The sequence below is a fragment of the Hippoglossus stenolepis genome, chromosome 17 (genome assembly GCF_022539355.2).
Source record: "Hippoglossus stenolepis isolate QCI-W04-F060 chromosome 17, HSTE1.2, whole genome shotgun sequence".
NCBI classification, from domain to species: domain Eukaryota; kingdom Metazoa; phylum Chordata; class Actinopteri; order Pleuronectiformes; family Pleuronectidae; genus Hippoglossus; species Hippoglossus stenolepis.
In genome coordinates, this window is record NC_061499.1 from 16448249 (window position 1) to 16475038 (window position 26790).

Sequence of the window (26790 nt, forward strand, 5' to 3'; positions counted from 1 at the left end):
GTGCTGAGGCGCAGATGAGGACTGGGAGAGAGAGGGAGAGAGAGAGGGAGAGAGAGAGAGAGAGAGAGAGAGAGAGAGAGAGAGAGAGAGTGTGTGTGACTATGGGGGAGGAAAAGAGAGCAAGAGGAGAGAGGGTGTGTACCATTGTGTGTGTGCTGGGGCAAGCTTGTGGTTTAAAGTGTGTGTGTTATTAGAACAAGTATAAATGTGTGAATGGTGATGTGTGAGATCAGCTAATGTAGAGAGAACTGGGACATGATTCAGGGATCTGTGTGTGTGTGTGTCTGTGAGTGTGTGTGTGCATGTTTGCAAGGTACAGGAAAAATAGACTTGGAAACTATTGAAACTGAAGACAGTGTGAAGTTGGCAGAAGAGGAGAGAAGAAAAAACGTGTTTGTGCCTGCTTGTGTGTGTGTGTGTGTGTGTGTGTGTATTTTTGTCAGCATGTGTGTGTGTGTGTGTGTGAACAGCACAGCAAAAGTGAGTGAGTGAGACGGGTTGTAACAGCTGTGCTAAACCAAGAAGAGCAGCAGCGCATGGAGGGAAAATAGCATCCAGCAGCCGGGCGACAAGATAAAAAGACGAGTAAGAAAAACACACAGGAGGCGGAAGGACAGGAAGGAAGAGGAAGAAGACACACAGTCAGGAAAAACCTCAGGAGACAGAGAGCGTGTGGGAGGAAGAGAGATCTGTGCTTCAAACAGGGGGGAAGGAGAGGGAAGACAGAGCTGGTAATGAGTGAAAGTTTTGTGTGAGTGTGTGTGTGTGTGTGTGGGGGTACAATAAGATCTGATGAAGCAAAATCCCTATATTCCTCTCCTCCTCCTCCCAGCCCTCATTTCGCTCTCTTTCATTTCAGCTCCTGTTCTGCCGAGGCGGGCTCCCTCCTCACTTGCCTTGCTGCATGTGATGCTCTGTGAAGTGTGAAAACGGCCAAGCCACTTCAGTGTGTCAGATCCACATAATTTCCTTTCAGCACGCTAACCAGAGAGAGAGAGAGAGAGAGAGAGAGAGAGAGAGAGAGAGAGAGAGAAGGAGAATCAGATAACAGCTTAGTCTTGATCTTATCCAGAGTGAAAGGGCAGGCGATGAAATGAGTTTCTGTCCCACAGCACCAAAAATGTACAAGCAGCCATAAGCAACAAAGCAGCAAGATGTCATGAAATATGCTACAACTTCTGCAAACAGCCACGCTGACGGCTCTGTGACGCTGCACGTGGTCACAGCGGTGGTTTGAGCTGAGTGAACATGCTGATCTTTAGCATGTAATGTCAAACATGTCAGCATCTCAGTTCACCGTGCAAACATCTAACAATGAGCTCTAAGTACATCTGAAGCTGATGGGACTGTCATTGGTTTTGCAGGGAGTCGGTTGGTAACCAAATATTGTCGGAAAAATTCAACTATGATCTAAAGCTGGTGCTTGATGACAAGTCGGAGAATCACCAAAGTCATATCAACCAACAACACGGTGGTGCGATAGTTAGCATTGTGGTCGGGTTTAAACCGCAGGGGGTCTTTCCGTTTGGAGTCTGTGTCGGTCTTCTCTGGGTACACCAGCTTCCTCCCACAGTCAGAGACATGCTGACTGTGGTTAGGTTAATTGAAGACTCTATATTGAGGGTTGTAGGTGTGAATGTGAGTGTGAATGGTCCTCAAAAAGGACAAGTGGTATAGAAAATGAATGACTGGATGGGAACTTTCACCTGCCTGTGGAGCTAGAAGTGTGGAATTAACAAAGTCATTGGAATTCTCTCTGGGGACCATGAATGACCATAAATGTAAAATGTATGGTGCCATGGAGGCAAACGAAAAGCAGAGGCACCACCAAAGTAATTAGAAAGCTGCTGTTTACCATAATTTGGATTGTATAAGTGTAAGTGGCGGCCGTGGCTGAGGGGTAGAGCGGTCGCCTCCAACCAGAAGGTTGTCTTCTACAAATACTCATGTTTTGGTCACATAGATGTCGCGTGCAACAGAGCAACTCAACAAAATAACAATATTGACAACATTCATGTGGGTTTTCTTACACAGTCACTCCACAGTTAGTGGCTGTGGTGATTCCTGAGCAGCAATGGACCTCAGCTCAAGCCTTGCACAAAGGTCAAGTGGAGCCCGGGTTGTAGCCGGACGCACGACGCAATCACACACAACTGCTGCTTGTCAAGTGTGTGGTGGTGGCGGCTGCCCGACAGGCGCATTACCTGGACATGTCTTCACAGCGCTCAGGATAAAAGGAAGGACGTCTGGTCAAGGGAGCTTCAGTTACAGCAGAGAAGCAATGCCCCGCGGCTGCTTGAAGTCTTAATAGTCAACTGCACAGAAAAATATGACACAAACAATTTATTTAACAACTTGAAAGCTACTACAAAATGTAAACAAACTCCCAGTTGAAGAGGTTAGAGTTTTATCCCTGAAAGCAACACACTCAAGAAACGGAGGAGCTGCACACAGGCGGAAGAAATTCAGACGCAGGAACACCTACAGAATACCAACATTTTATTTACTCCTGTTGAATCTCAAAATTTTGACTTTGGCTGAACATTAACGTTAGCAGAATCAGTGTTCACACACTGTATTAACATGCTAAAGTGTATGTATGTACCTTGATGCTTAATATTCAATTTACATTTGTATTTATCATTTAATTGAGTATTTGCGAATTATATTTACATGAATTATTTCTATTGTTGTTTCCTGTGTAAATTATCTTACTGCACTCTGCCCCTTCTTGTACCTGGTAACTGTTAATAAACCTGTTTATGTCATAATGTTTGGTGCATATTCTTAACTGTTAATAATAGAATCTTACCGAGTTGTTTTGTGTTGTTTTTAGCTCTAATATAAGTTTTATAGATTTTTTCCATATGACCTGTTTAGTGCGATTTGTCTGCTGGGTTAGTCCTTCCTGTGTCATGTGACCAATGTGGCGCTGCAGAGATCTGAGCGCTTCCCAGTGTAAATACTGTTATTCAGCACATTTAGGTGCAGAAGTGCAGAAAACAGAGCAGAGGATGACAAATGTGTTAATAAGTCTAAAAGGTACCAACTGGGTTGTAAAATGGCTCCATTTGAAAACACCATTAACTATACAGTCTCGGAACAGTCTCAGATAGTCTGAACTGCTCCAGTGGTGGATCAACACAAGTTCAAGATGAGGATCAAGCCCTCGGTGTCAGTAACCTCATGAATGTAAGAGGTCCGGCCTTCTGGAAAAGCAGAGGCCCAAATATTTATTTTAATAAAAGCAACGATGGCAGTGAGATAGGAAGGGAGGATTAACACCAGGAGTCACGCATCATAATATCCCAGATTTCCCTCGATGAGCTGATGGCTGTATGGTATGAAGTGTGATGTGTTCACAGCCTTTCAGTGTTGCTCACTCTTCCTCTTGTGACAGTGAGTCTGCGCCGCACAGATGTCTTTTTGCCCCCGTAGAAACTGGTGTGAATCTGTGTTTCAATGTCACGTCAAATCTGCGCGCTGGTTGGTAACGCTTGGCAAATGTGTGATGAGGTCTTAATCTGCAGTGTTGGGCGTCTCATGTCTGTTTTATCCCAGTGTGTGTGTGTGTGTGTGTGTGTGTGTGTGTGTGTGTGTGTGTGCATTCTCATACCATATTGAAACATATCATATGCTTCCTGCTTGGTTGCCTTGAATAAGTGTGTGTAATGTAATCCAATTAAGTCTGCCTTGGCACAACAAAGACAAGTTTAATGAACTGAGCTGGTTGCACACACACACACACACACACACACTCACACACACTACCCCCATGACAGTTAAGTAGCTGGAACAGCTTGAACCGCGCATGAGCCGTTCATTGTGATAAATGATAAATGTTTTTATGAACCCTTGAGAAAAGTTAAAACAAATTTGGGTAATCCCATTTTTTACCACCAGAATAGAAACACTTGCGCACACACACTACACACACACACACACACACACTTTCCCAGTGGACCTAATGTGCTAAGTGTAATTTAGACTGTTAAAAAGGAGGAGGAGGAGGAGGGAGAGAGAGAGAAAATCCCCAAAACACACACACACACACACACACACACACACACACACACACACGGACAGAGATATCAATAGACATGAACGACAGTGACAGACAACACACTATGACGCCTGCTTTTTATCATGTTGTCAAACTTCATCTCATTCATCATTTCTCTGTGTGTTCATTCTGCTATAAATAGAATACTCCATATGAGCTCCTTCCCATTAACACAGGTGGGGTTGTGCTGACCACCTGCTACCCACACGCACACACACACGCACACACTTACATACAGTGCTGAAGGCGGTGACAGAATGAGAGCACATTGAGGAAGAGTGGCCTTAACGCACTAATTCTGCACCAACACCCTCCCACATACAGATAGGGGCACAGTGTCAGGACAGGAGACGAGGCAACACAAGCAGATGGAGAGAGGACAGCGGCTGCATTCGTGCGCTGTGGGAAATAAAGTATGAGAACCTATGAGATGAGCATGCATAAACGCAGGAATCGTCCCTTGACGCGGTGATAAAAAGTGATGTGAAGCTTCAGACTGCTGCCTCTTACAACTAGTAGTGGAAATATTGTCTTGAATCAGCACTGAAGGCTGACCTAGGATTACTTACACTGACAAGAATATATTTAAGGGAAACAATTAAGCTGTAGGCAATTAATGCATTATTTGGCCACTAGGGGGTAGTTGAACAAACTGAACAGACAGCAACTGTGTCTCAATGAAGAGGTCGCATCCTCCAGAGGTCTCGACTGCGAAGGCTGAACTGAAATGAGGAGGCCCGGTCTACCGAGGCTTTCTGTGATCGCCTCTACATCTAGTGCCACCCTTATTGCTGTTGGACACCATGAGAACGTTTCAATGCCCCTTGGGGTTTTTCAATATAGTGGGATACTCAAGCATTGGACATCTCATCCCTTGCCAGTGGAATCACCTCTTTGAAAAACAGCTAATCACTGGAGTGCTGAGGAATCCTGGGATATGTGGCCAGAGAAGGATCTACTGGGGATAGAAGGACACACTTGACATCCGCAGTTGAAGGAGCCTTTCCAACGGAACACTGTAGTCGCACCGTTGTGATACAATCGGCCTTCAAACGCAGCCTACGAAGGATGCAGCCCCTGAATTGAGACACAGCTAATCTGACCTACTGTATTGTTACCTCTGTTTTGGTCTCCACCAACCCCCGGGGGAAATATCGGACTCTTTTTAATCTTTTTATCTTTTATCTCTTTACCATAATTGTTTTGCCTTTGGCACCTTGATTGAAGTAGAGCCCCCCCAAAAAAGAAAATAACAAAAAATGAGCCAAAAATGGTTTATTGGTCACAGTCATTTCTGATAATAAACACCAGACTACAGTGACAAGTTGTATTAACAGAAAAACACTTGGTCTGCAAAGTGACAGCACCGACCTGACCTGACCTGTGGCGGAGACCAAGGACGTTTACGTGTTTATAGCTACTTTACACACGCGCCTGTTATGATGCAGATTTAAAGACATTTCCTCTAAGTTAAAAAAATGTTTAACCTCAATAATCATTTGAATAATTACGATGTATGATGCTGACAGGCCCGTTAAGTAAAATCTGTAAGCTCGCCACTTTTATAAAACAGCAAGCAGCCTGAAATCAGGAAGAACAGATAATTGTAATTAGATTCACAGTTTCCGTTGTGTGTACACCAGTAACAGCTGAAAAACCACTATCTAGACCAGCATGTAGACCAGCCTATTAGTGCCTCACTCTTATGGGAAATCAACAGTGATGGAGATCAATCATGTCTCATGGATTCACTGAAGCACAAAAAAGGTCAAAACAGACAGGGGGGTATATTACAATTGATGAAATTGAGTAAGATCCCAGATGCAGCCGCGTGTGAGCAGTGATGATTGCAGCCGAGCTGGAGTTGTGCTAGAGATGAGGCAGATTTCCCACATTGATGAGAGAAAAGTGGGTTTCATCATCATCTAACTGGGTCCAACAGTGATTAAAACACGCAGATGACCCAGATAAGCAGCCATCAAGGTGGGAAGGTGGGAGAGAGAAGATGGAGAGAGAGAAAGGGGAGAGAGAAAGGGGGAGGATTCAGCCTCCAACGTGAACCCCAAACACTGTGGGATTCGTTAAGCGTGACGCTGTGGTTTTCTCAATCAAGCGCAGTGGTTTAAAGCGTGTGCTGTACACTTTCCCTGTTGTGCATGGAATCCCTTGACAGAGTATCTGAGAATTGACAAACTGCCAAACCAGTCAGGCTTTTAACGCTGTTTGATTGCGGTCGTTCGGGGGATTCTTTCACAAGGCTTGTTAAAAGGCCATTTGCAGCAGGACAAAATCTTGCGGAGTGAATGATCATTGTGTTTGAAGACTCCCTGGATAAATACCAGAGTCTCACAGCATCTGTCAATACTGTAGTTGGATATGTCTCCGCATTGAAGCCGGTGATACAACCGCATGCGGCTTTATATCTCCTATAAAGGGAAAATGACAAATATATGAATCGCTTTAGACTGTTATTAAATCCCATTAACCCTAACCACCTGACGTCTGCATTATGTTAACATTCTAATTATGTTAGCGTTTGAAGTGCTGGCTCCCAACCTGAAGGTCAGAAACACCCAAGAGGTAGCAAGGTGAATCTGAAGGGTCAGGTATCAGGAGGGTACTCCTATGTACAGTGTCTTTGATCATTGTTAAAAGAGCTATAAAAATAAGATACGTTCATCATCATCATCATCATCATTTATTTAAAACCTTGGGAGACACATTGAGATAGAGCCCTCGTTTTGAATGGTGCCAAGGTACAGCAATGCAACACATTTCAATTCAAACAGCAATAAAATAATACATGGTTTATACCTGTTAAAATAAGTCAAAAATAAATTAAAAGTATCAATGTTATTTAAAAAGAAAAGAATTTAATAAAATTCAAACGGGCAGTAAACGTAAAAGCAGCGACAGTTACAATCAATAGTATCGTCAATCAGTACTCGGAATGGCCTCTATGGTATAATGAAGACAACTTTACGTTCTCTTGAAGTCTTTTCCAAGATTTACCTAGCTCAGTGTGAATCTGTATTATTATTATAATTATTATTATTGTGTTGATACAATTTTTTATTATTATGTGTCAATCTATTATTAATCAGTCATTCTAAATGCATTTTATTGACCCATTATTTGTCACTTGATAGCGGTGATGAGTGCTGCCTATGTGCACATCCAGTGGACTCAGAGCAATGGCAGCTTTCATTTTGAGTCCAACACTGTCTTCTTCCACCTGCTAACTGCTCCACTCTGTTCAGTAACTTTGTCTTGGAGCGTTTTTTGTCGGGCAGCCAGTGTACGGTCAGGCTTTCAAGGCTTTTTCCCCTGAAACCAGCTGCCGCTGCTGGAAACAGGGCTGCCTAGAGCGGTGTCCCTTCCCCCCCGCATCGCAATTTGTCAGATAGGCCCCAATTTTTAGCTCCCTGTACGATGCAGTGGCTGCTAACACATGGAGCGCCACAGGGGACTGTCCTGTCTACATTTGTCTGCTCACTCCGTTCGCCTCACATTTCCAGTACACACCAACACTCAACCACCGGCAGAGGTGTGTTCGAGATGGGCAGGAAGCAGAAGGAGTGCAGCATGTTTCCAAAATGAAAGTCTGTATCATGGCGGGTGCAGAAGTTGGAGATGGGGAGCTAATACTTGGCTCTCCACTCGAGCAGCAGTGTTAAAATCCAAACACTCCATCCTGTTATCCATCACAGACAGCCACTACACCCCTGAGATAATAAACCTTTGACCCCCCATCTTTTCCCTCTAAATCATGAAGGCAGAACAAAGACAACTGATGAGTTTACACTTTTTGACTTTTCACCTTTAGAATGATTATTTAGTTGTCGGGCAACTACATTATTTAAATGTTACCATGTTGTTTTGTATTTTATGAGGCATGATTCCTGAGCTCAAACCTTTAAACAACAGATTGTGGAAGCATCAATGACGTAAATTTAAGATAAGCTAATTCAGTATTGTTATTTGTTTGATCTAGATTTTTTATGTTTTCGTTAAAAACATCCACCATCCATCCTGTCACCATTTCTACCCTGACTGCAATAAAAACATTGGAATGACTTCCCGGATCCTGTGTTTAAAAGTGCATACACCACATCAGATGTTCTGTGAGCCGACACCACAACACTTCAACACAAACAGCGTGGCTTTTTAAAGCAGCATGGACTGGAGGACCAACACCGAGGTACAGGAAACGGATGAGCACATTTCACTTCCTGAGGACGCTCAGATCTTTCAGTGTAATGCAGCAAGATTCTAGAGATCTTCTGTCAGCCGGTGTTAGTGAGAGTCATCTGATGTGCTATGGTCTGTGGGGGCAGCATCTATGACAGCAGAGACAAGTGGAATGTCTCTCAGCAGAGCACAGACCTGCACCAAGGTCCAACAATCCTACATGACACACAATCCCATTTAAGCTCTGATTGTTATAATGAAAATAATAACAGGTATATAAAAGCAAAAAGGAATTGGTCTGATAACTTAAATTATTTATTGGTCATAAAAAATAGTTAAAGAAAGTGAAAGTCAAAAATCAACGATCCAAAACTTCCATTATAACCTTCTTCCTTCCAATCAAACTTCCTTGCAAACTTCCCTCCTTTCAAACGTCCTTCATTCCTTCCTTCCTTTCAAACTTCCTACCTTCCAAATGTCCGTCCTTCCTTCGAAACTTCCTTCCCTCCAAAACGACGAGTTAAAATGATGGGTAGCGCTGAGGGAAACTGTTCATCCAGGTGATAATCATCTGTGACTTGGTCACTACGAGCAACACCCTTCACATGACGCGTCCTCCATTTGATCCAGAATGAATGTTAAGTGATTAGCATGGAACGTCTCACGGCTCATAAACACAGACAAACTGTGAGGACGACGATCACAAGTATGGATTTCTACATTTCAAATGTCACAAGCCAAAAGGGTCATGGACAACTGTAATATAGAATCATCAATTAAATATGTATTTGTATATATTTGTGTTATATACCTTTAAATAACCAGGAATTTTAATTTCTAGTACTTCCTCTCCTCTCTTCTTTTTCTATATGTGAAAATGGAACCAGGCGTGGACGCAGAAAATCCCTGACTTGGGAAAGACTCGTCCGTTCAGCCGTGGGTGAAGCTTTTCCTCTGGAAGCCGTCCACGCTGGCCCAGTCCACCAGGTTGTTCAGCTGGCGCTGCTCAGACAAACTGAGGCAAGCTGTGTGTGCACTGGTCAAATTCCTCTCCAGCCTGGTTATTATGGACAGATTTCTGTTTGTTTGCTGTGAAATGCGACAGTTATCCAGGAAACTGGCCTGGCTCAACATGTCGACAGTGTTAGAAAGATAAGATCCTTGCTTTCCTGTGTGTGCAACTTTCTTCTGTCACCTTGAGCGAGGCCACATTCCTCTGAGAAACCTTTAATCTTCCTGCTGTCAGCCTCGTGTCTGCTGCTTGGAATACTCATCTAAACGTCTCACCTTTTAGCAGTTTGCTGTTTTACAATTCAAATGCTCTTACTTTTTTTGGGCCCCCTTTCACCTCAGTCTAATCTGTCACAAACTGTCTCTGCACCTCTGCTTTAGGTCGTATCATTGAGGTGGAGAAGAATGGATCCAGCCACTGAAGGCCTGATGGGACTGAATGTGAAGACAATATGGAGTTAAGGCCTCTCTGTGGTTGAGGGGTTAATGCAGACGCAGCTCAATGAGTGCAGAAAAGCAGCTTTGAGTTATTCTCCCAATCTCACACCAACTAACAGCAATGCATGAGCACCCCCTAGTGCTGACGAGTGGAATCACTTGTGGACTGAGAAAGCTATCAGAGCCACACAGAGACAGACTGTGAGATCATAAACCTCAGGAGTTCAGAGGGATTAGAAACAAACAGTGAGCACCAATGAATATTTACATAAACAAAATGGTTCATCAGGATACGTTTTTGTGAAAGGTCTCGCCCACGGGGATTAACCAATAGGGAACAGCCTTCTTTTAGACCTGAGGAGAGCAGACTGTTGATATTATTAAATGCCACTCAAGACCCACCTTTTAAGTCTGGCTTTAAATTACATTGTATTAATTAATGTATTTGTACATTTATCTATATTTTAGCCCGTTCTATCATTTTAAATTCACGTACTTTATTTTCAGATTACTTCCAGGAAATTCCTTTTAATTAAATTTTTGATACTTTAATACATCTATTCTCTCTTAGTTTGCGAACATTTCCTTTATAGGCACCTTATAAAATAATAATATGTCCATGTTATGTTTACAATACCCTAAATTGGCAAAAAGTTATTCATAGACATGTAAGTACCCATACTTCAGTGACAGTAAAAATAAAAAAGGAACAAGTTGACTGGCAGTTTTAAAATGTTTATTAAAAAATAAAATAGAAAAAAATATATTTACATAAAAATGTCAAAAACAAAAAAACAAAAGCTGGGCAGTGGTTCCCTCTGGACACCGATAGCTTGGTGTCCATTACGAGGGGCTACTGCTCACATGAATCAGCCAGGACAAAGAGGGGCTGCCACCTTTCTCTAAAACAGCAGCCACCAGTTTTAAAATCCCTCATTTTATTGCAATGGGGGTGATGTTACATTGCATCTACATGTACATGTGTACGTCAAGACCTCAGCGGGCCAAGCCACGCTCCCTTCCCTTTCCCCTCACTTCCAAACCAAATCAGAAGTGAAGGCAACGTGGCGAGACAGACACCTTTAATTAACCGTTCCCATTGCCGTCTGATGAGAGGACAGAGGACAGAGAGCGAGCTGCGTTGGGCCGCTGAGATGAACACAGATTTTAAATCCATACAGACTTTTCAAGATACTGCATGGAAGTCTTTGCTGTGAAGCTGCAGGCAACTCTAACCCCGTCGACAAGCTTCCATCACCAGTTATCATCATCAGCTCCTCATAAATGCTGGTTCTCATCTCTAAACGCAGACATGGCTATGAGCGACAGTTTGAAAGGGTTAAACAGGTTTGCCAACTACATCCACCTTGGTGTCCAATTTATGGGATTACATGGAACTGAGCATTTAATATGCCACAGTGATCTCCTCTCTACATGGATTTGGAAAATAATCATCCACAGAGAGTAACAGGGTGACGAGAGTATGATCGTATGACTGGGCGCGTCCATAATATATATTTTTTTAAGCTCAAATCATTAAAAATGTGAAGATAATTTCTCTAATCAGAGGTGATGATTAGCTCATAATCTGTGTTGCCTGTGAGAAACCAAACAGAAACCATTCACGTGAGACTGAACTGATGCCAGGTGACGTTCTGACGGACAGATCGGAGTTGCCATGGTTCAAGGATAAAGAAGAATTACTGAACAGACTCTCAGTAAAAGGTAAAGAATTGTCGTTGGACACTGGTCCCTCCTGAAGTGCACCTGCAGAGTGCAAGTCGCGCTCTCGGTGCACTTGCTTGTGACGGTTGGGCGCCCGATTAAAAAAAAACCAAACAAACCTGCGGTGGCAAGTCTCGACACTTTTCTTACACACGTTTCATTATGTCACACACTACACAGACCCAACCATCGATATTAACATACGCCATTCCTTACATTTCACTGATAGATGTAGAAAACTAGACTTTGAAACATATTAGGACCTTCGTACAAATACAAGGGGTCAGGGGATGGAGGGGGGGGTTGTAGTTCAATTGAGTTGGCTTGAAGAGGCTGACAGTCAGCGACATTACTCCAGCCTGACAAGCATCGTTTGTCATTTGAAAGTAACCCCACTACGGAAAAAGACGAGAGTTGACACAATTAGATCCACTTGCATAGTAATAACACCAGCATGTGTAGTGTTCTGGGCGAGTCACAGCCTTGGACAGTCCTGTCTGTGAGTGTCTGTGAGTGTTTGTGTGACACGGTGTGCTCGCGGAATACGACGTACACACACACTCCAAGTAAACACAAAGAAAGGCATTGCAAACAATTAGCGGAAGTACCTGGCAATCAAATATACACGAGATTCCTGAATGGAATCAAAATATATTTCCCTTTCACTAGGGTCCTTGGTTCAGGAAGACCCCCTCCCCCTCTTCCTCCTTTGTCCAGAACCACAAAGGAGAAAACCTTATCGCTGAGCACCTTGGTGTTGGTCTTCACCGATATACAGCTGCGGGCATAGGGTTGACCCCATCAGCCCTGGGATCAGATTTCCACAAACCGCGTCCCTGAACTCGGGAGAGTAAGCATCTGAAAAGTTCTCTGACCTGGAATCAGTGGCTTTCTGCCCTCTTACCCAAATCTTAAATCTTTAAATTCAAGTCAGGCAGGCTGCTGCCACCTTGGCACCAACCTCTCCTACAACATGTAGTAAAAAGACACTAAGCACAAAAATGAAAACACACTAGCATATATGTTGAACAGAACAGGCTCTCTCAGGCCAAAATCCTGCACCACCTGGAAGCTTTTCCCTTAAAAAAGTCAGCCTTCCCCTGACTGACAAAATATGGCAACAGCTCAGACACCCACATTCAGAAGTATACACAAACGCACAATCTCCAGGTGGTTCTGCTAAAGCTTCAACTGGAGCTACTGCCCTCATCAGGCCACAAAGTACTTCCTCTCCCATCATTAGTCAGGAGATCCCAGGGTGCAACGTCATCCCTCCACTTCCCTCCATCATGCCTTAGACCAACTGGACTGAGGAACACAGCTTCCTGAAGAGAATTTCATGTTGACCTCGTCCATTTTTTAAAGACACATGAAGAAAACGGGGAAGGAATACCGAGATATGAGCTCCTCATCACACACAGGTGAGGAGGGGAGAGGGGAGGAAGAGGAGGGGCCCTGCAAACTGGGTCTATGTCAGCCTGATGACAGACAAACGCACACACATACACACCTCATGCACGCACACAATCACACACACACACACACACACAGGAATACCAACCGACAAACACACATGCTCCAGAGATGCTGCCCGGGGAAATGTTTCGTAAACCAAATTTAAAACTCTACAAAAATAAAATAACAGTATAAAAACGCCTTAACAAACACACACAAAATTAAATAAGCATTTACTTTAGTTCCAAAAAGAAAAATAACATTATTGCACAAAATGAAAAACGGTTTGTTCTTAAGTGTATAAACTGTTAAAAAACAAAAAAGTAACACTGGACCTCAGGCAGCTTGGCTGCGAGGGTCGAGGTCGAGGCGAGGTCAAGTGAACTGGGCGATGGCATCACCACTGAGTCCAATAGAATTAAAAAAACTAAAAAATAGGAAAAGGCCTGAAAAAAAAAAAAAAGAAGAGAAGAACTAAAATACTGACAGTAACATAATACTGAAACTGTGAACAAAAGGTCATGCAGAGATGGAAAGGTAGCGACAGTAGGAGGAAGATGCAGAGCTCAGGGCTGCTGTTCCACGACGCGGCAGCCCCGCTAATAAAACTGCTGGTCTCTGGTCCTCTGTCTGTCCGCTTGTCCATCCTCCTTCAAGGCGAACTAAGAGCCAGGGTTTGCATCCAGAGAGGAGGAGGGAGGAAAAGTTAGAGGAAAGAGGAGTGGTTTCTATCTGCTCAGGCTAACCGGTAGGCTGTCCCTCTTTCTGCGCCGCCAAGTGTTGCGGTGGTACTGCGTGTGCGTATGGGTGTGTCCGCGGTTAGCCAGAACGGGGTTGTTGACCAGCGGGGGGTTGTGGAAGCCCTTCACAATGAACTTTGTTCCGTTCTGAGGAGGATCAAAGAAGGAAGAGAAATACATGAACACAACTTTTTTTTTTACTGATGCACCAAAGAAGAAAACCTTTCATTTAAAACAGTATATTTAAGGAATTTGCTTGAGCCCTGTACAACGACTTCTTTATTTTGGGTCAAATTAGATCAGGTAGTTTGTTTGTTCAAATCCTGGGTTTTCATATTTTTCCAGTCCTCGCTATTATTCCATTCTTAAAAATTCTGCAAATACCAAAATATTTTATTCGTTCCTGTTGTTTAAGTCATGTGGTTAAAGGATATTGGTTGTCATCTCATTTTAATGCATAATTTGATTAATTGTAGAACATCATTTATAATAAAGTTCGTAGAATCACTATTGAGTATATATTATTTGTACTTCCTTTAAATATGGAAAATAAAATGTAACCACCCCATTCAATATACCATATATCAGAGTTAATGCCAGTTAACTATCATTTGGCCCTGATAGTAAAAAATATAGCTGACATTAATGACCTTTAATAAAACTAACATATTTAAAACATGTTTTTTACTCGAAAAGATACTTCAGATGCAGCTACACATAAGTGGAGATAATAAGGGAATAAAATTCAATTTTATCTGTATAGTGCCAAATCATAATATACATTATCTCAAGGCACTTTAAATAGAAAGGTCAGGACTTTAAAAAAAAGACCCTGAATCTTAATTATTGAAATTTTTCCCTAGAGACAAAACAGGTATATGACCTGAGATTTCGCTGTTACACTTGAGAATTACAATTTTATGGCTGATTATAAAAAATCTCCAGTCAGAAACTTAACGGGATTTATACCATCGGAACCACACTATTGAGCTGTTATGCATCACGTCCCTGCTCATCCCTTTCCCCACAGCGACAGATGCTGGAACATCAGGCCTCAGTGTTACTGTTCACCTATCGTTATGGATTACAGATGGCAGTTTCATTTTCTATGCAACCTGTTACACCACTAGTCTGAAAAGCACGATGTGAGTCAGAAAAGAGATAACAAAAGAGACACTTGATAGAAAATGAAGAGACAGAAAATATGGGTTGGAAAGTGTGTATGCATCTGTGTGTGTGTATGCATCTGTGTGTGTGTGTGTGTGTGTGTGTGTGTGTGTGTGTGAGACAAGTTTGCCTTGACAGTGCGTTTGGAATGTTTGAGTGGCATCTGGCGCCTACCTTGTGTGTGTGGCTGGAGTGGGGGCTGGACAGAGGCTGGGGGCTGGAAGGGGCAGGGACATGAGCATGGGCTGGGGGGGGCATGTGGAAGAAGGGGGGGAGCCCGGTGTCTATACACACCTGTCTGCCAGGTATGGAGTGCATTGCTAGACCACCGGGCAGGGAGACGCGAGCCTGGAGGAGGGAAAGGATAATAATTACTAAGACGTCAGAGCAAAAAGAATATCTCAGCCTTCCCAGATGTTACTGTCCTTTTTTCTTCCATTGTAATTCCAAAACTCATCTAATTATGTGTTGTTTTTTTTATACTTTTCTACATCTGATCTAATGTAATGCCTCCTGCCCTCGCTGTGTGCCTACCTGCGAGCCTGGATGCATGAGCAGATGGTGTCCTCCCATGCCGGGCTTGCCAGCGCCCATAGTGAGTCCTGGTGGCAAAGCGAGGCCCAGAGACTGGAAAGACGGGTACGGCGGCAGGGCTGGTGGAGGGACGGGACATGGCAACGTTGAATCCGAGTCCTGGCAGATCAAGAAAAGAGAAGTGATGAGGGGAAAGGTGTGTGTGTGTCCCTTGTAGCTACTGTATGTTTGTGTGTTTCCATTAGCTGGGTTAGAGAATAAAGTGCTATATGCAGCTGCATCAGGTTGGTAGCAGCGTTTACACCATTATGTTGGATGATGATTGCATATTCATAAGAAACTCGTGTGGTGCCAGAGAGTTTACAGTATCATTTACAGAGGAATAAATGGACGGTGCATTATGGAAGCATAGTTCAACAGGGTAGCTGTCATGATAACCGACTCTTTGCCTTATCAGAATTTACTTGATAAACAATTTCCATCTGTTAGTTTGAGTATAAACTCTTCTACAAAGAGTGTGTGTGTGTGTGTGTGTGTGTGTGCGTGTGCGTGCGTGCGTGTGTAGATGTCCATACGTTGTCTGATCCCGACAGTGAGGAGACAGAGGAGGCTGACGAGTGCTGCTGAGGGCTGGAGATGGACATGGGTGAGTCTGCGCTTTGGGGCGACACTGAGTCCCTCTGCTGCTCCTCCGGCACCACACCGCCACCCAGCACGCAGCTGGGCTCCTGCTCCGACACGGGCTCCTTGGGAGGTGAAACTAGAAGGGAACAAATGAGAGGTTAAGGATGGATGGATAATCTACGGCACACACTACAAATAAAAAAAGTGTACCAGGTTTATTTCAATATTTTTGCATGAGCTGTAGACTAATCTATAGTCTTGTTATAAGAGTTTTGTTTCTGGAGATATTCAATGAAGTTGTTGTGCATAATATACAAATAAAACAGTTAAAAGAGGCAGACATTTTCTATGTATTAAAATAATCATTCATATTCAGTCTGTTCTCACAGCCAAGACATTGTCTCTGTACTTTTCAAATCGAAGAAGGTTACCTCTGTTGTCTGTCCGCGCCAGATCCCTGCCCCCCCACTTCTTAATGATCCATTCCCTGTAGTCGATCACTTCCTGGGTCAACCTGATTATCCGGCCCAAGGTGCTGCAGGAAGGAGAGAGAGGCGGGTTTTCACAGAGCCCCAGCTTTACCCACAGTATATTTAGTTCTGTTGAATGGACTGCGTTCTTACCTTTCGCAGTCTTTGTTGGGATACGACCGTGCGAGTGGCGACACAGCGTGGCTCAGGACAGTGTAGGCATAGTCAAACACCTGCTTGACGTGCATGGCGCCATAGGAACCCCTCCCCACGTCGTTACCTTCATGGTGACAAGACAAATTGAAATTGAAATTTTGTGCTACTATTGAATGTTAGTATAGGAAAATAGTATGTTGGAAACACTATTTAACACCAAAGCATATGATCAAATTGCATTGCTATATATTAGAGTCAATATGTGCCAAACCACGTGAACTGTGGGCCTTATGTGGTGGGGAGGTATGTGCTTCTATCGTTCTAGCTACCTCTAGTTATGTTTTCACAGATCCAAATAAATGAGCGGATCCAGGAATTTGTTTCACTCTCTCTGCAGCGTTTTCAGGAGAATTAATTCAATCTATGGCGGTAGTGGGGGTGCATGTGCATACGCACGAACATCACTCTCATGTGCAGATTCCACGTGACGGGTTCACACTTTTATGCAGACCCAGATCAGAAGGTGGAACATTGTGATATATGGTAATTTTCAACATTTTCGTTGATTTTTCAGAGAATAATTTATGGATCTTGCTTAATAAAATCGTGCAAGTGTAGGGGACTGATATTTCCAAGTGTATGCATTTTGGATCCAGATCCAAATAAAAATCTGGATCTAGTGAATTTAAATGATGTTTTATATAGGAAGTGCTGGGCCCTGGTAGAGGTATGCACTCTTCATTCATGTTACCGATTCATTAGCTTGTAAAATACACTGAGGCAACGGAGGTGAAACGTAGTTTAGTTCATTCACATTGCGTACCGTTGCTGCCTTCCACCATGTCATTCTTCATACCACCATTAGATGGTGCCAAAATTGGAAATGTTTGAAATACTTGTGTCACATATTTTTTGTAAATCTGCCTTTGGTTTCAATTATTTTACCTTTAAGAACAATAAATAAACTTCAAGAGACACTGCAATACTTTCTTTTGATTCCTCAGTTTTTGGCTAAATAAACTGTTTAAACAAGTAGCCATAACTTAAGTGGACATATCTGTATTCACTGAGAACTGGTGGGAAACACACCTGGAAGCAGTGGGTCCTCTATGCAGAGCATGGATGGCCTGTATCCATTTGTCATGGCCTTCATGATCTCCTCTTTGGGTATGTATGCGCCTCCATTCTTGATGCGGATCCCTGTTTTCAAGTAGTTGAAATGGCGGCCGTACAACTCAAAGAACTCGATCAGCAAGACCCCCAAGTTCTCAGTTGGGTTCCTGGCATCAATACGAGGATGAAGCTGAGGAGAAAGGATGAGGATTTGTGATTATTGTGTATTAAAAACAGGTACGCTCATGATTGTAATCTGTCTGTCTACAATACCAGATTCATTTATAAATGTGGTTTACTAAAACAAATCTCACTATGCTGCTGTTGCTACTAAACTACAATACTGCCGGGAGTTCTGTGTTAAAAGCACTGCTGCCACAATATGTAAAAGAGCTCCTCCTCTATTACAACACACGTCCCCATCAGTGGCTGTGTTTCTGTACCTGGAGGAAGCTGATGACCATGAGGATGAGGCTGTAAGAGCTGATGCCCCCAGTGAAGACTTCGTTCAGATCTCTTTGCAGCAGAAACTGCTTCAGTACAAAGATCAGGTAAGGCAGCACTGGATACTTCTGAAAGTAGAAGGGGAGAAAAAAGTGGAATGAGAAAGTGAAAAACAAGAGATACAAATGTGCAAAAATGCTCTCTCTGCTGAGGCCATGGTTACAGTGATTCAATGTTTTTATGTCTTTGCTGTGGCAGTTGAATAATCATAATCAGTGCAGTGTATAAACCGTTACACACATACTGTCTAGCCTCCAACTGGGCCAAACTTTCTAGGGAAGATATTAAATGAGGCTTCCTGGAGTCTGACTTGATAATGTGCTGAAACCCCAGAGAGCCCAAGAATGGGAATTACAAATATGTTAATTTTCCAATTGAAAAAACAGCAAAACCCCCTGGCGGCATGTGTGTGCATATCTGTGGCAGTGGAGCAGCATGGTTGACATTTCAAATATGCTTTTAAGAAGCGACAACAAGCCTGGAAGGTACGCTATTCCAACTGGCTGCATGGGAACCTGACTTGTGAAAATTAACTTGGAGGAGACCCCTCCATGGTAAGACGGTACCGGAGTCCATCAAATCCATGAATTAACAACGTCAACCATCACTGGATTGATGCTGAGTGCGGCTGTCAGGAGCAGCCTTTCAAGCTGCGGCATGTATTCCCAGAAAGCCATAACACAACTATGCAACAACAAAGGACAAAAGCCAAGACCTGACAGATCGCTGGATAGCACCTGGAATTCCTCTCTTGCATTAGCCACTACAACCGTGACTGAGAGATCAGGCAGAGATCCACCTTCAGCAGGAATTCTGTCCGTGCCACAGGGCGAAATTCACCTCTTCTCAGTAGATCTGGACTCAAAGTCTCCACAGACTGTTTGACTTAAGTAGAGAGTATACCGAGCATGGTAGCTGGGGTCTGTTCCAGCTTCAGTACAGGATTGGACCGGAGTTTCATGTAAATGCTTTAAAATGCTGCCTTGCCTGATTCACAGAGGGAATTTCCAACGTTCTGTTTTTAGACCCCAATGTAAAATGGTAATTATGTGACTTCTCTGGTGTGTTTTTTTTCTCCATTTAAATATGTCTGCATGACCCTTTTCTGCTCTTGTTCTGTCTGGTTTTGGGAACATTTCAATTCACAATCCTTATCTAATTTTAAAATGCAGAGGCAATGGGTGAACATGCATTTCTGTGTGTCATTTGTTGCCTCCTGGTCTGATTTAACAACAAAAACACGTGTGTGTGCAGCCTGTGGATCCTCGGAGCATAATTCCGAGGCAGATGTTGTGTCCCACCTTTACGTAGTCTTTAATGAAGCTCGCCGCCTTCACCCCAGTCTCCACATTGAAACTGATGTCCACCTTCACCTCAGTTTCCTGGTCTGTCAGCTTGATGATTGGCACCTGAAAGAAGACAAAAGCCATTTTAAGATATGAACTCCAAAGACTGTTGGATCTGGACGATCCCCAGAGTTTGCCTTTCACATATGAAGAATGCAGCAGGAGATTCTCGGTAAGATATGCTTAGAAAAAAACTGAAATCTCCAGAGAGTTCAGGTTTTCAGGATTTAGTTTTGCATCCGTTTCATGTTAGAAACGTCATCGTCCACTCGCTCTGGATCCACCAGCTGTATTCTCACATCGGCTCATACAGAAATGATCCGGGGGAAACTCGGAAGAATGTCCACAGGAACTGACTCAGACATTTGTGTTCTCACATACAGCCCCTTTGGATAATTTCAGGAGATTAGCAGTTTAAGTGACTTGTAATAGCAAACGATTACAGTCATTCATTATTTAACTAGATACAGCCTTTTAGATGGAATAGACAATTCTAAAAGTGTAAAAATCTGCCGATAGCTACTTATTATGTCAGTCAGCACAGTATCGAAGTTTGCCTTGTAATGTGCTGCGGAGCAACTGTTCCCAAAACTCCCAGTGTGGGTTTGCAGCTGTGAAAGCTTCCACAAGAGTAGATGTATTCCTGACACTGAGCCGCAGAACAAGGGCTTAACGCTAAGAGGAAGTTTACAATGACAGTAAGTTATGTGAAAAGTAAACAGCAGTAAACTGAGCAACACTGACCTGGGCCACAGACTTCAGTGTTCTTATTACAGTGGTATGAAATAAACTGAAAATTGTATATTCTTTATCAGGAAAAAAAGGACCATTAAATCCACCACAGCTGGCCCAACTCTCATGCAACCAGTGAAGGACCCTTTTAACTGACCGTTTGAAGTCCATAAGAACTTTTCTAGGAATGCAAAAATTGCTGCATGCTTCTTCCTTTCGAACCGGATGAGATGTGTGTCAGGATGTCATCATTTTCAAGAGAAGGACGAGGGGGGGGTCTCTGCAAGTTTGCTGGCTTTATTGGTTAAGTTAAACTTTGAGCTCTTTAGAAAACCCTAAGTTTTAGGTGGCTGTTCCCAACAACGCTTAGGTTTTAGATTGGGTTTTTATTCAGTGCTTTAAGTCTCCATGGGTTAATATAGGTTGTGTTGAATGGATGACTCTTATTACAAACCTGTTTTAGTTAAGGACAGAATGCGAACGTAGGATGACACAAAGCACAGAAGAGTGGAGACACATGGCCTGAACACTTACTGTAGCTTTGTCCAGCACTTTGATTGAAAAGGGTTCTGCCACATTATGCTTGCGGAGAGCTTGTTCTAGGTCTTGCAGTGGGGGGCGCTCCCACTTCCCAAACACCACCAGGTCAATGTCACTGAGGGCAAAAGGAAATTACCAAAAACATTACAGTTAAAATTCTGAAGAACAAAATAAAGCATGTTTTTTTGTCTTTAATCGTGAATTTGATAGCTTGCCTTGTTGGGAGGTAGAGTCCTGTGCTGAAGCTGCCAAATATCTGGACCTGGAAAAACAACGTTGAAGATATATGAGCACGACGACCAAAATCACTGTAGTTCAACTGTTAAAGACAACCCTATATATAGATGAGCTAAATGAGGGACATTTAGAGAAAACAAATAAACACTGACATTTCATAGTCTGTTTCGCAACAGCTCATTTGTGGTGATGATGTACATGTCCAATTCAAATGTTTGCAAACTACTAGGTATTTCCGGGTTCCACTTCAGAGACGATAAGTGCAGCCAAGTTGAGCGCGCTGCCAAATTAAGTATACAATAGCAAGAGGGAAAAAATGCTGTGTTTTGGGGCTGCAAGCAAAAGCTCTCCAAAGGAAGCAGAGTGGAGTTCTTTCCCTTTCCGTCTGGTAAATACGACAGGGCAATAGCACAAAGACACGGCAGGATTAATAGGTTGAAATGAAAAGGGAGGCTGGTACAAATCAGAGGCTTGATCCATTTACCTGACAATCTGGCTCACAGTGGAAGTGGGGAAGACTGGCAGCCAACAAATCACCACTGCGCGTGTTTTACATGATTAAGTAATGAGAGGGGCATTACATCAACCCTACCTCAGTGCACTACTCAACCAGCTGCAAGAGCCCCTCGCCCTTTTTTCTGCACACACAAAGTGCAAATTCCGTGCAAAAGACAATGAACATTCTGTGTTTTAAAAATCAAACCACTTCTATTTACTTCTGCTTCATTTACTGCCTATCAAACATCATTAAAAGAACTATTAAAGACGCCTTTGCAATGTCTGACCCATCCACATGACCTCGAGCAAAAGCAGAGAATTGAAAACAGTATAAATTTTAAAGTTGTTATATTGAACAAACTGCAAACCCCTTTAAAAGAAAAGTGTTGTCAAAACAAGGTATCTCTACAATTATTTATGAGCAATCTGAGATCACAGTTTGTCCGCATGCCAATAAGTCCTCCTCCAAGAGTGGACGATTTAGGAGCCTGCTCTCTAAGATATTATAATCTTAAAAGAGGGCTAAATTGATCCAAATAAACAGAAGCGGGGGTGTGTGTGTATCTTACATCTGCAGTGGGCCAGAGCTCCTTAATAATCATCTCTATTCGGTTCACCACCTCCTTCCTCATAGCTGCCTCTTCTGGCCGGGGAGACATGAAGTTGTAGAAGTCCATCACCTCCTCGTGGAGTCTGCGGGGGAAAGGAGGATGAAAGATGGGGGTTATTCTCACCACATTAACACCCATACAACAAACAGGCCAGCATGAAATATGAACTGACTGTGGGTACAGTGCTTGGTGTGAAACGTGACCTTTGATTTAATGTATTTCAAATTTCTTATTGCAAAACTGAATGCAACTAACAGCCATGAGGATAGAGTTGGCTTACATCTTTGAGAAAAACCATCTCTCCAGATGGCCCAAGATAGGTTTCCTTCTTATCGCTGTTCTGGTGAACCTTCGTCAAGCACAATTCAGACATGCAAAATAATGGCTGAGTATGTTCCAGTGGAGGTATTGCATAGTTTCTGTTTACCAATTTTCTGCTGCACTTGAGGAATCTAGTTTCGTTGGTAAAAAAGGATGCTTAGCAATAAAGTACTGACATTTTAAACCAAGAAAGGCCACTTTAACATTTGCAAAAGTACGAAAGTCCCTAGTAAAACCATATCACTTAACTTCTGATTAATCTAAACTTGATACCAGACTAAGACTGATTCATGAGAGAGTCCACAGGCCCAGAAATAAGCCATAACTTAAAGAGTTGGTTCATCCAAAAATGAAAATTCACTCATTATCTACTCACCCCTATGCCGATGAAGGGGTGGGTAAAGTGGTTGAGTCCACGAAACACTTCTGGTGTCTCAGGGGTAAACTTTGTTAGAGCAGAATCCAATAGAATTGAAGTAAAACCATGACATGCCTCCGCTAGCTTAGCCACTTCTGTGGGACTTTTAGGCTTAAAACACGGTGGAAATTACCTTGTTTCGAATGTCTGGGCTTGCAGACACTTGGATGACACCTTACGAGTAGTATGGAGGCATGCTATGTTTTTTCTGTTGAAGATAGGTCACTAATGTCTTGAACCGTTTACCCCTGACACTCCAAAAGTGTTTTGCGGACTCAAACACTTCACCCTCTCCCCCCCATCAGCATAGGGGTCAGTAGATAATGAGTGAATTTTCATTTCTGGGAGAACTATCCCTTTAAGTGGCCATGGTAAAAATGGAAGGGCTCTAAAAAGAGTTCTTCTGATCTTACTTTCAGTGAAGACATTTGGTCCCCACAAGGACCCAAGAACTACATACATTTCCAAGGTTCAAATGGGTAATAAGAAAAAAAGAGTTCAGTGAAAACACTGAGGGCCATATTGTTTCAGAGTCTGAGAGTCCAGGCCTTATTGTTATAGCTGATATGGATACGTTTAATGTAAAGATTCCTGACCAGTTAAAGGCCTCTGAACAGAGGAACTGTTCAACCCTATGGCCATTCATTTTCCTTTCAAAGAATGCATGGCATGATGTCAGTGTGAAATACAGAACAGGGATCCTGTCACAATCAATTACCAGAGCCCTGGAGAAAATGCAGGCGGCCCTTGTACCCTCTCCACTCGTTGGTGAAAACTCTCTTCCAGGAACCCAGACGTACCGGGGGGGCGGATGCCAATTGTACCCCACTGTCACGCCCCCCACTGTCACACTCATAATAACAACTGCTACTACATCTTCTCCTGAAAAGCTACTTTAGAGTTGTCTCCCTTCAACAATTTAGGGCCCGGTGCAACAGTAATCAACGGTGTTCACTGGTGCAGTATCCATAACCGCACCACCATGACAGCCATGTATCTTTACCGAGGAATCAATGGTTTTACTGCATCACACAGTGCAAATCCCTCTACCTGAGACTACAAAACGCACCCCTGAAGGCAAACCACTGCAAGACTAGACAGCGCACAAGCCAAGACTTACATTTGAAAAAACTTTTTAGAACCACATATACTGAGGGAAAAAAACACTAAGCGCGTTAGTCGATTACCAAACAAAACATCAACAAAGAACCTAGAACTCCAGGTAGCTTCGATGTAGGAGTAGAGGGGGGGAACTTCGGCTTCAGGCACGTGGAGCTGCTTTCATGAGAAACACCAACTGGTTGTAGAGACAATTCCCAGATGGGTGCAGTCAGCCATTACAAATATTACAATTTCCTGCAACACACTGTGCAGGTCTTTTTTTTTTTGTAAGAGGGCACCTGTCAAAATACTTTCACTTACACAGCTCCTGCCACAAGATAGTCACATTTATACAACACCTACCAACCATTTATAATCACAAAACAGCACCAAAGCAAGATTATAATAAAAGGATAATTATTGTGTCCATATTGATAATATTAGTTTGGTCCGGTCTTACTATAGGTCACGTGTACATTTAGTCCCACCCCTGCGTGTTGCGTCACACCGATGGGGTTGAATAACCTGGAAAATGAAGTACTGACTGTGGGAATAACGACTAGCATCGACATTCCTGATGTGGACAGAAAGTCCCACACGCTCACTGTAAACAGACTGATCCCTGTGATGCGGACAGTTGTGAGGAGCTGCATTAGGAGATTGAATGACCGGCTCAATATTACATAATTTAGCCAAACACGTGAGCTTCAACCTGGGAGCGGTCGCAGCATTTTATTTTAGTTTGCAGTTTAATCTCTGCTTCATTATTCGGCTTGGTTTTGCTTAATAATCAGGAAGTCATTCATTTTACTATAGAGCTGCATGCTTCTGTAACTTCTCTGTGCAGCCAGAGGAGGGGGGGGGGGCGTTAGCTAAATTACCCGTAAGCTCCTCCTCCATTAAGCTTCATCCAAAAGCAACATATCCGGTGGAAACCTTCTAAATAAATCACCCACTGAAACACACACACACAACCCAGTAGAATCAGACTGTGCGGCTGAAATAATAAACCACTTCTCTAACTGCGTGTTGTCTAATGGCGCTTCTCAACACCTCCGTTCAAATCCGATTTGTAACGGCCCATTTTCAAACTTCAAAAATCACGGCACTTCCGGTCTGGCTCCGGCCCTTCAGCTGTGTGACTCTGACAAACCCGCACATCATGTCGTATGCGCCACAGTATTCAACCCACACGCAGTTAATCGGTGCGATTCAGCCATTTAAAAAAAAAAAAACCTGTAGCGGTTAGCAACGTTAGCTCCTGTGGTGGGGAAGAGTTGAGCCACTCACCCGAGGACCCCGGGGTTGTACGTCCTCGTCTTCCACGGCGTCCAATTGCTCGCGTAATTCCCGTTGGTGCAGTTCGAGAGCAGGTAGTTCATCCCGTAAGTGCTCGCCTTGTTGTCGCTTTTCCTCCGGCCCGGGTGGTGGTGGTTGTGTGTGTGGTTCCCAGGTGCGGAGGGGTGAACCTGGTGCCGCTTCACGCAGACCGGCTGTGGGTTGAACGCCGGCTGCTCCTGTATGTGACGGTGGGGGTGGTGATGATGATGATGATGGTGTTGGTGGTAGAGGTTGACATTATGGTCCATGCTGTCGCTCAAGCTAAAGAGCAGGTTGGCACCCCCGACGTTTTTGTTCACGTTGCCCGATACATTCCCACCCATAGTCCTCTCGAGAGAGCAGCCGGAGGGGGGACTGTCCGTGCCGGATTCCTGCGATGATGATGATGATGATGATGATGAAGAGGAGGACGAGGAGGAGACGGATCCCAGGGGCAGGGGTTTGCCATCAGCCGGCTCCGCGGCGATCTGTGCGTTCCTGTTGGGCAGTGCTGCGACCCCCAGCGCGGAAATCGCAGTGCCGCTCATGATGCCGCTGCGATGGCCGCTGCTCCGACTGGCAGTTACGCTGCCGCCGCCGCCGCAGACGCTCCTGCCCGCTGCCACCGCGGTCGCCACATTCTTTAAAACATCCAGCGCAGCGTAGTTCACGCACTGGTTGTGGAGCTGCTGCTGGGCGGAGAGCGTCCTCGCTCCCTGAGAGGTCTCCCAGACGTGCATCCATAAGGCGTTCGCAGGTCCTTTCTGTTCGGGCTGAATCCAAGCTACCCTCGGATCCATTCAACTCCCCTCTCTGGTAACCCCCCTCTACTGGTGTCGAACCGGAGCCCGTCGTGAATCCGCGTCGCTCCCTGGGCCCGTCGAAAGGTCGCTGCTCTGTCCGGGGTTACGCACGGAGAAGGGTTTAGACGTGGAACCGAATCAGGGCCATTGGTAGAGTGTCCACTTTACGCCGCTAGCTGGAGAAAAAAAATCGCTAGCCGTATCCCTACGAGAATTCAATATGGCGTATTCTCTTCAAATGCATGCGCATGCGCACTGCGAGGGGTTACTTTAAATGATGACTGCGCCCCCCCCATCCGCCCACTCCCCCATCGCTCCGATGAGTGATGAATTACACTGAATAGATATTGGATTTTTGTCTGCCATCTGATAGACATTTAATTGAACAACAGATGAAATAGATGTCAATATTGTATAAAAAGGGATCCGAGGCTCTGGGAACCCGCGAGTCATGGTCCTCCTTCTCCACCTCCCGGCCATCACCACCGGGTGGGTCCGTGAGGGGGTATCCCCATCAATACGAGGCCCGACTGTGTCTGCGCCCCGGAGGGACACACATCACAGAGCTGTCTGGAGATATTGGCACATATTTAAAACTAAAATAAAAAAAAAATAGTACAGTGACAATTCTAAATAGACCTGCCTGCTGCTGTAACAACTGGATTTCCCCGG

The 26790-nt window shown here is 43.9% G+C and overlaps 1 protein-coding gene across 1 annotated transcript; it reads right to left on the reverse strand.

Moving 5' to 3' along the window:
• Positions 1-10422: 10422 nt before the first annotated feature.
• Positions 10423-26351, reverse strand: tent4a (terminal nucleotidyltransferase 4A). The gene is made up of 13 exons (XM_035183469.2): positions 25286-26351; positions 22114-22237; positions 21025-21071; positions 20804-20924; positions 19493-19600; positions 18131-18259; positions 17664-17877; positions 16572-16698; positions 16380-16483; positions 15900-16084; positions 15325-15483; positions 14965-15138; positions 10423-13770 (listed from the first exon to the last, which is right to left on the reverse strand). The coding sequence occupies exons 1-13, from the start codon at positions 26113-26115 to the stop codon at positions 13612-13614; spliced, it is 2481 nt and encodes an 826-aa protein (XP_035039360.2). The 5' UTR covers positions 26116-26351; the 3' UTR covers positions 10423-13611.
• Positions 26352-26790: the final 439 nt, after the last annotated feature.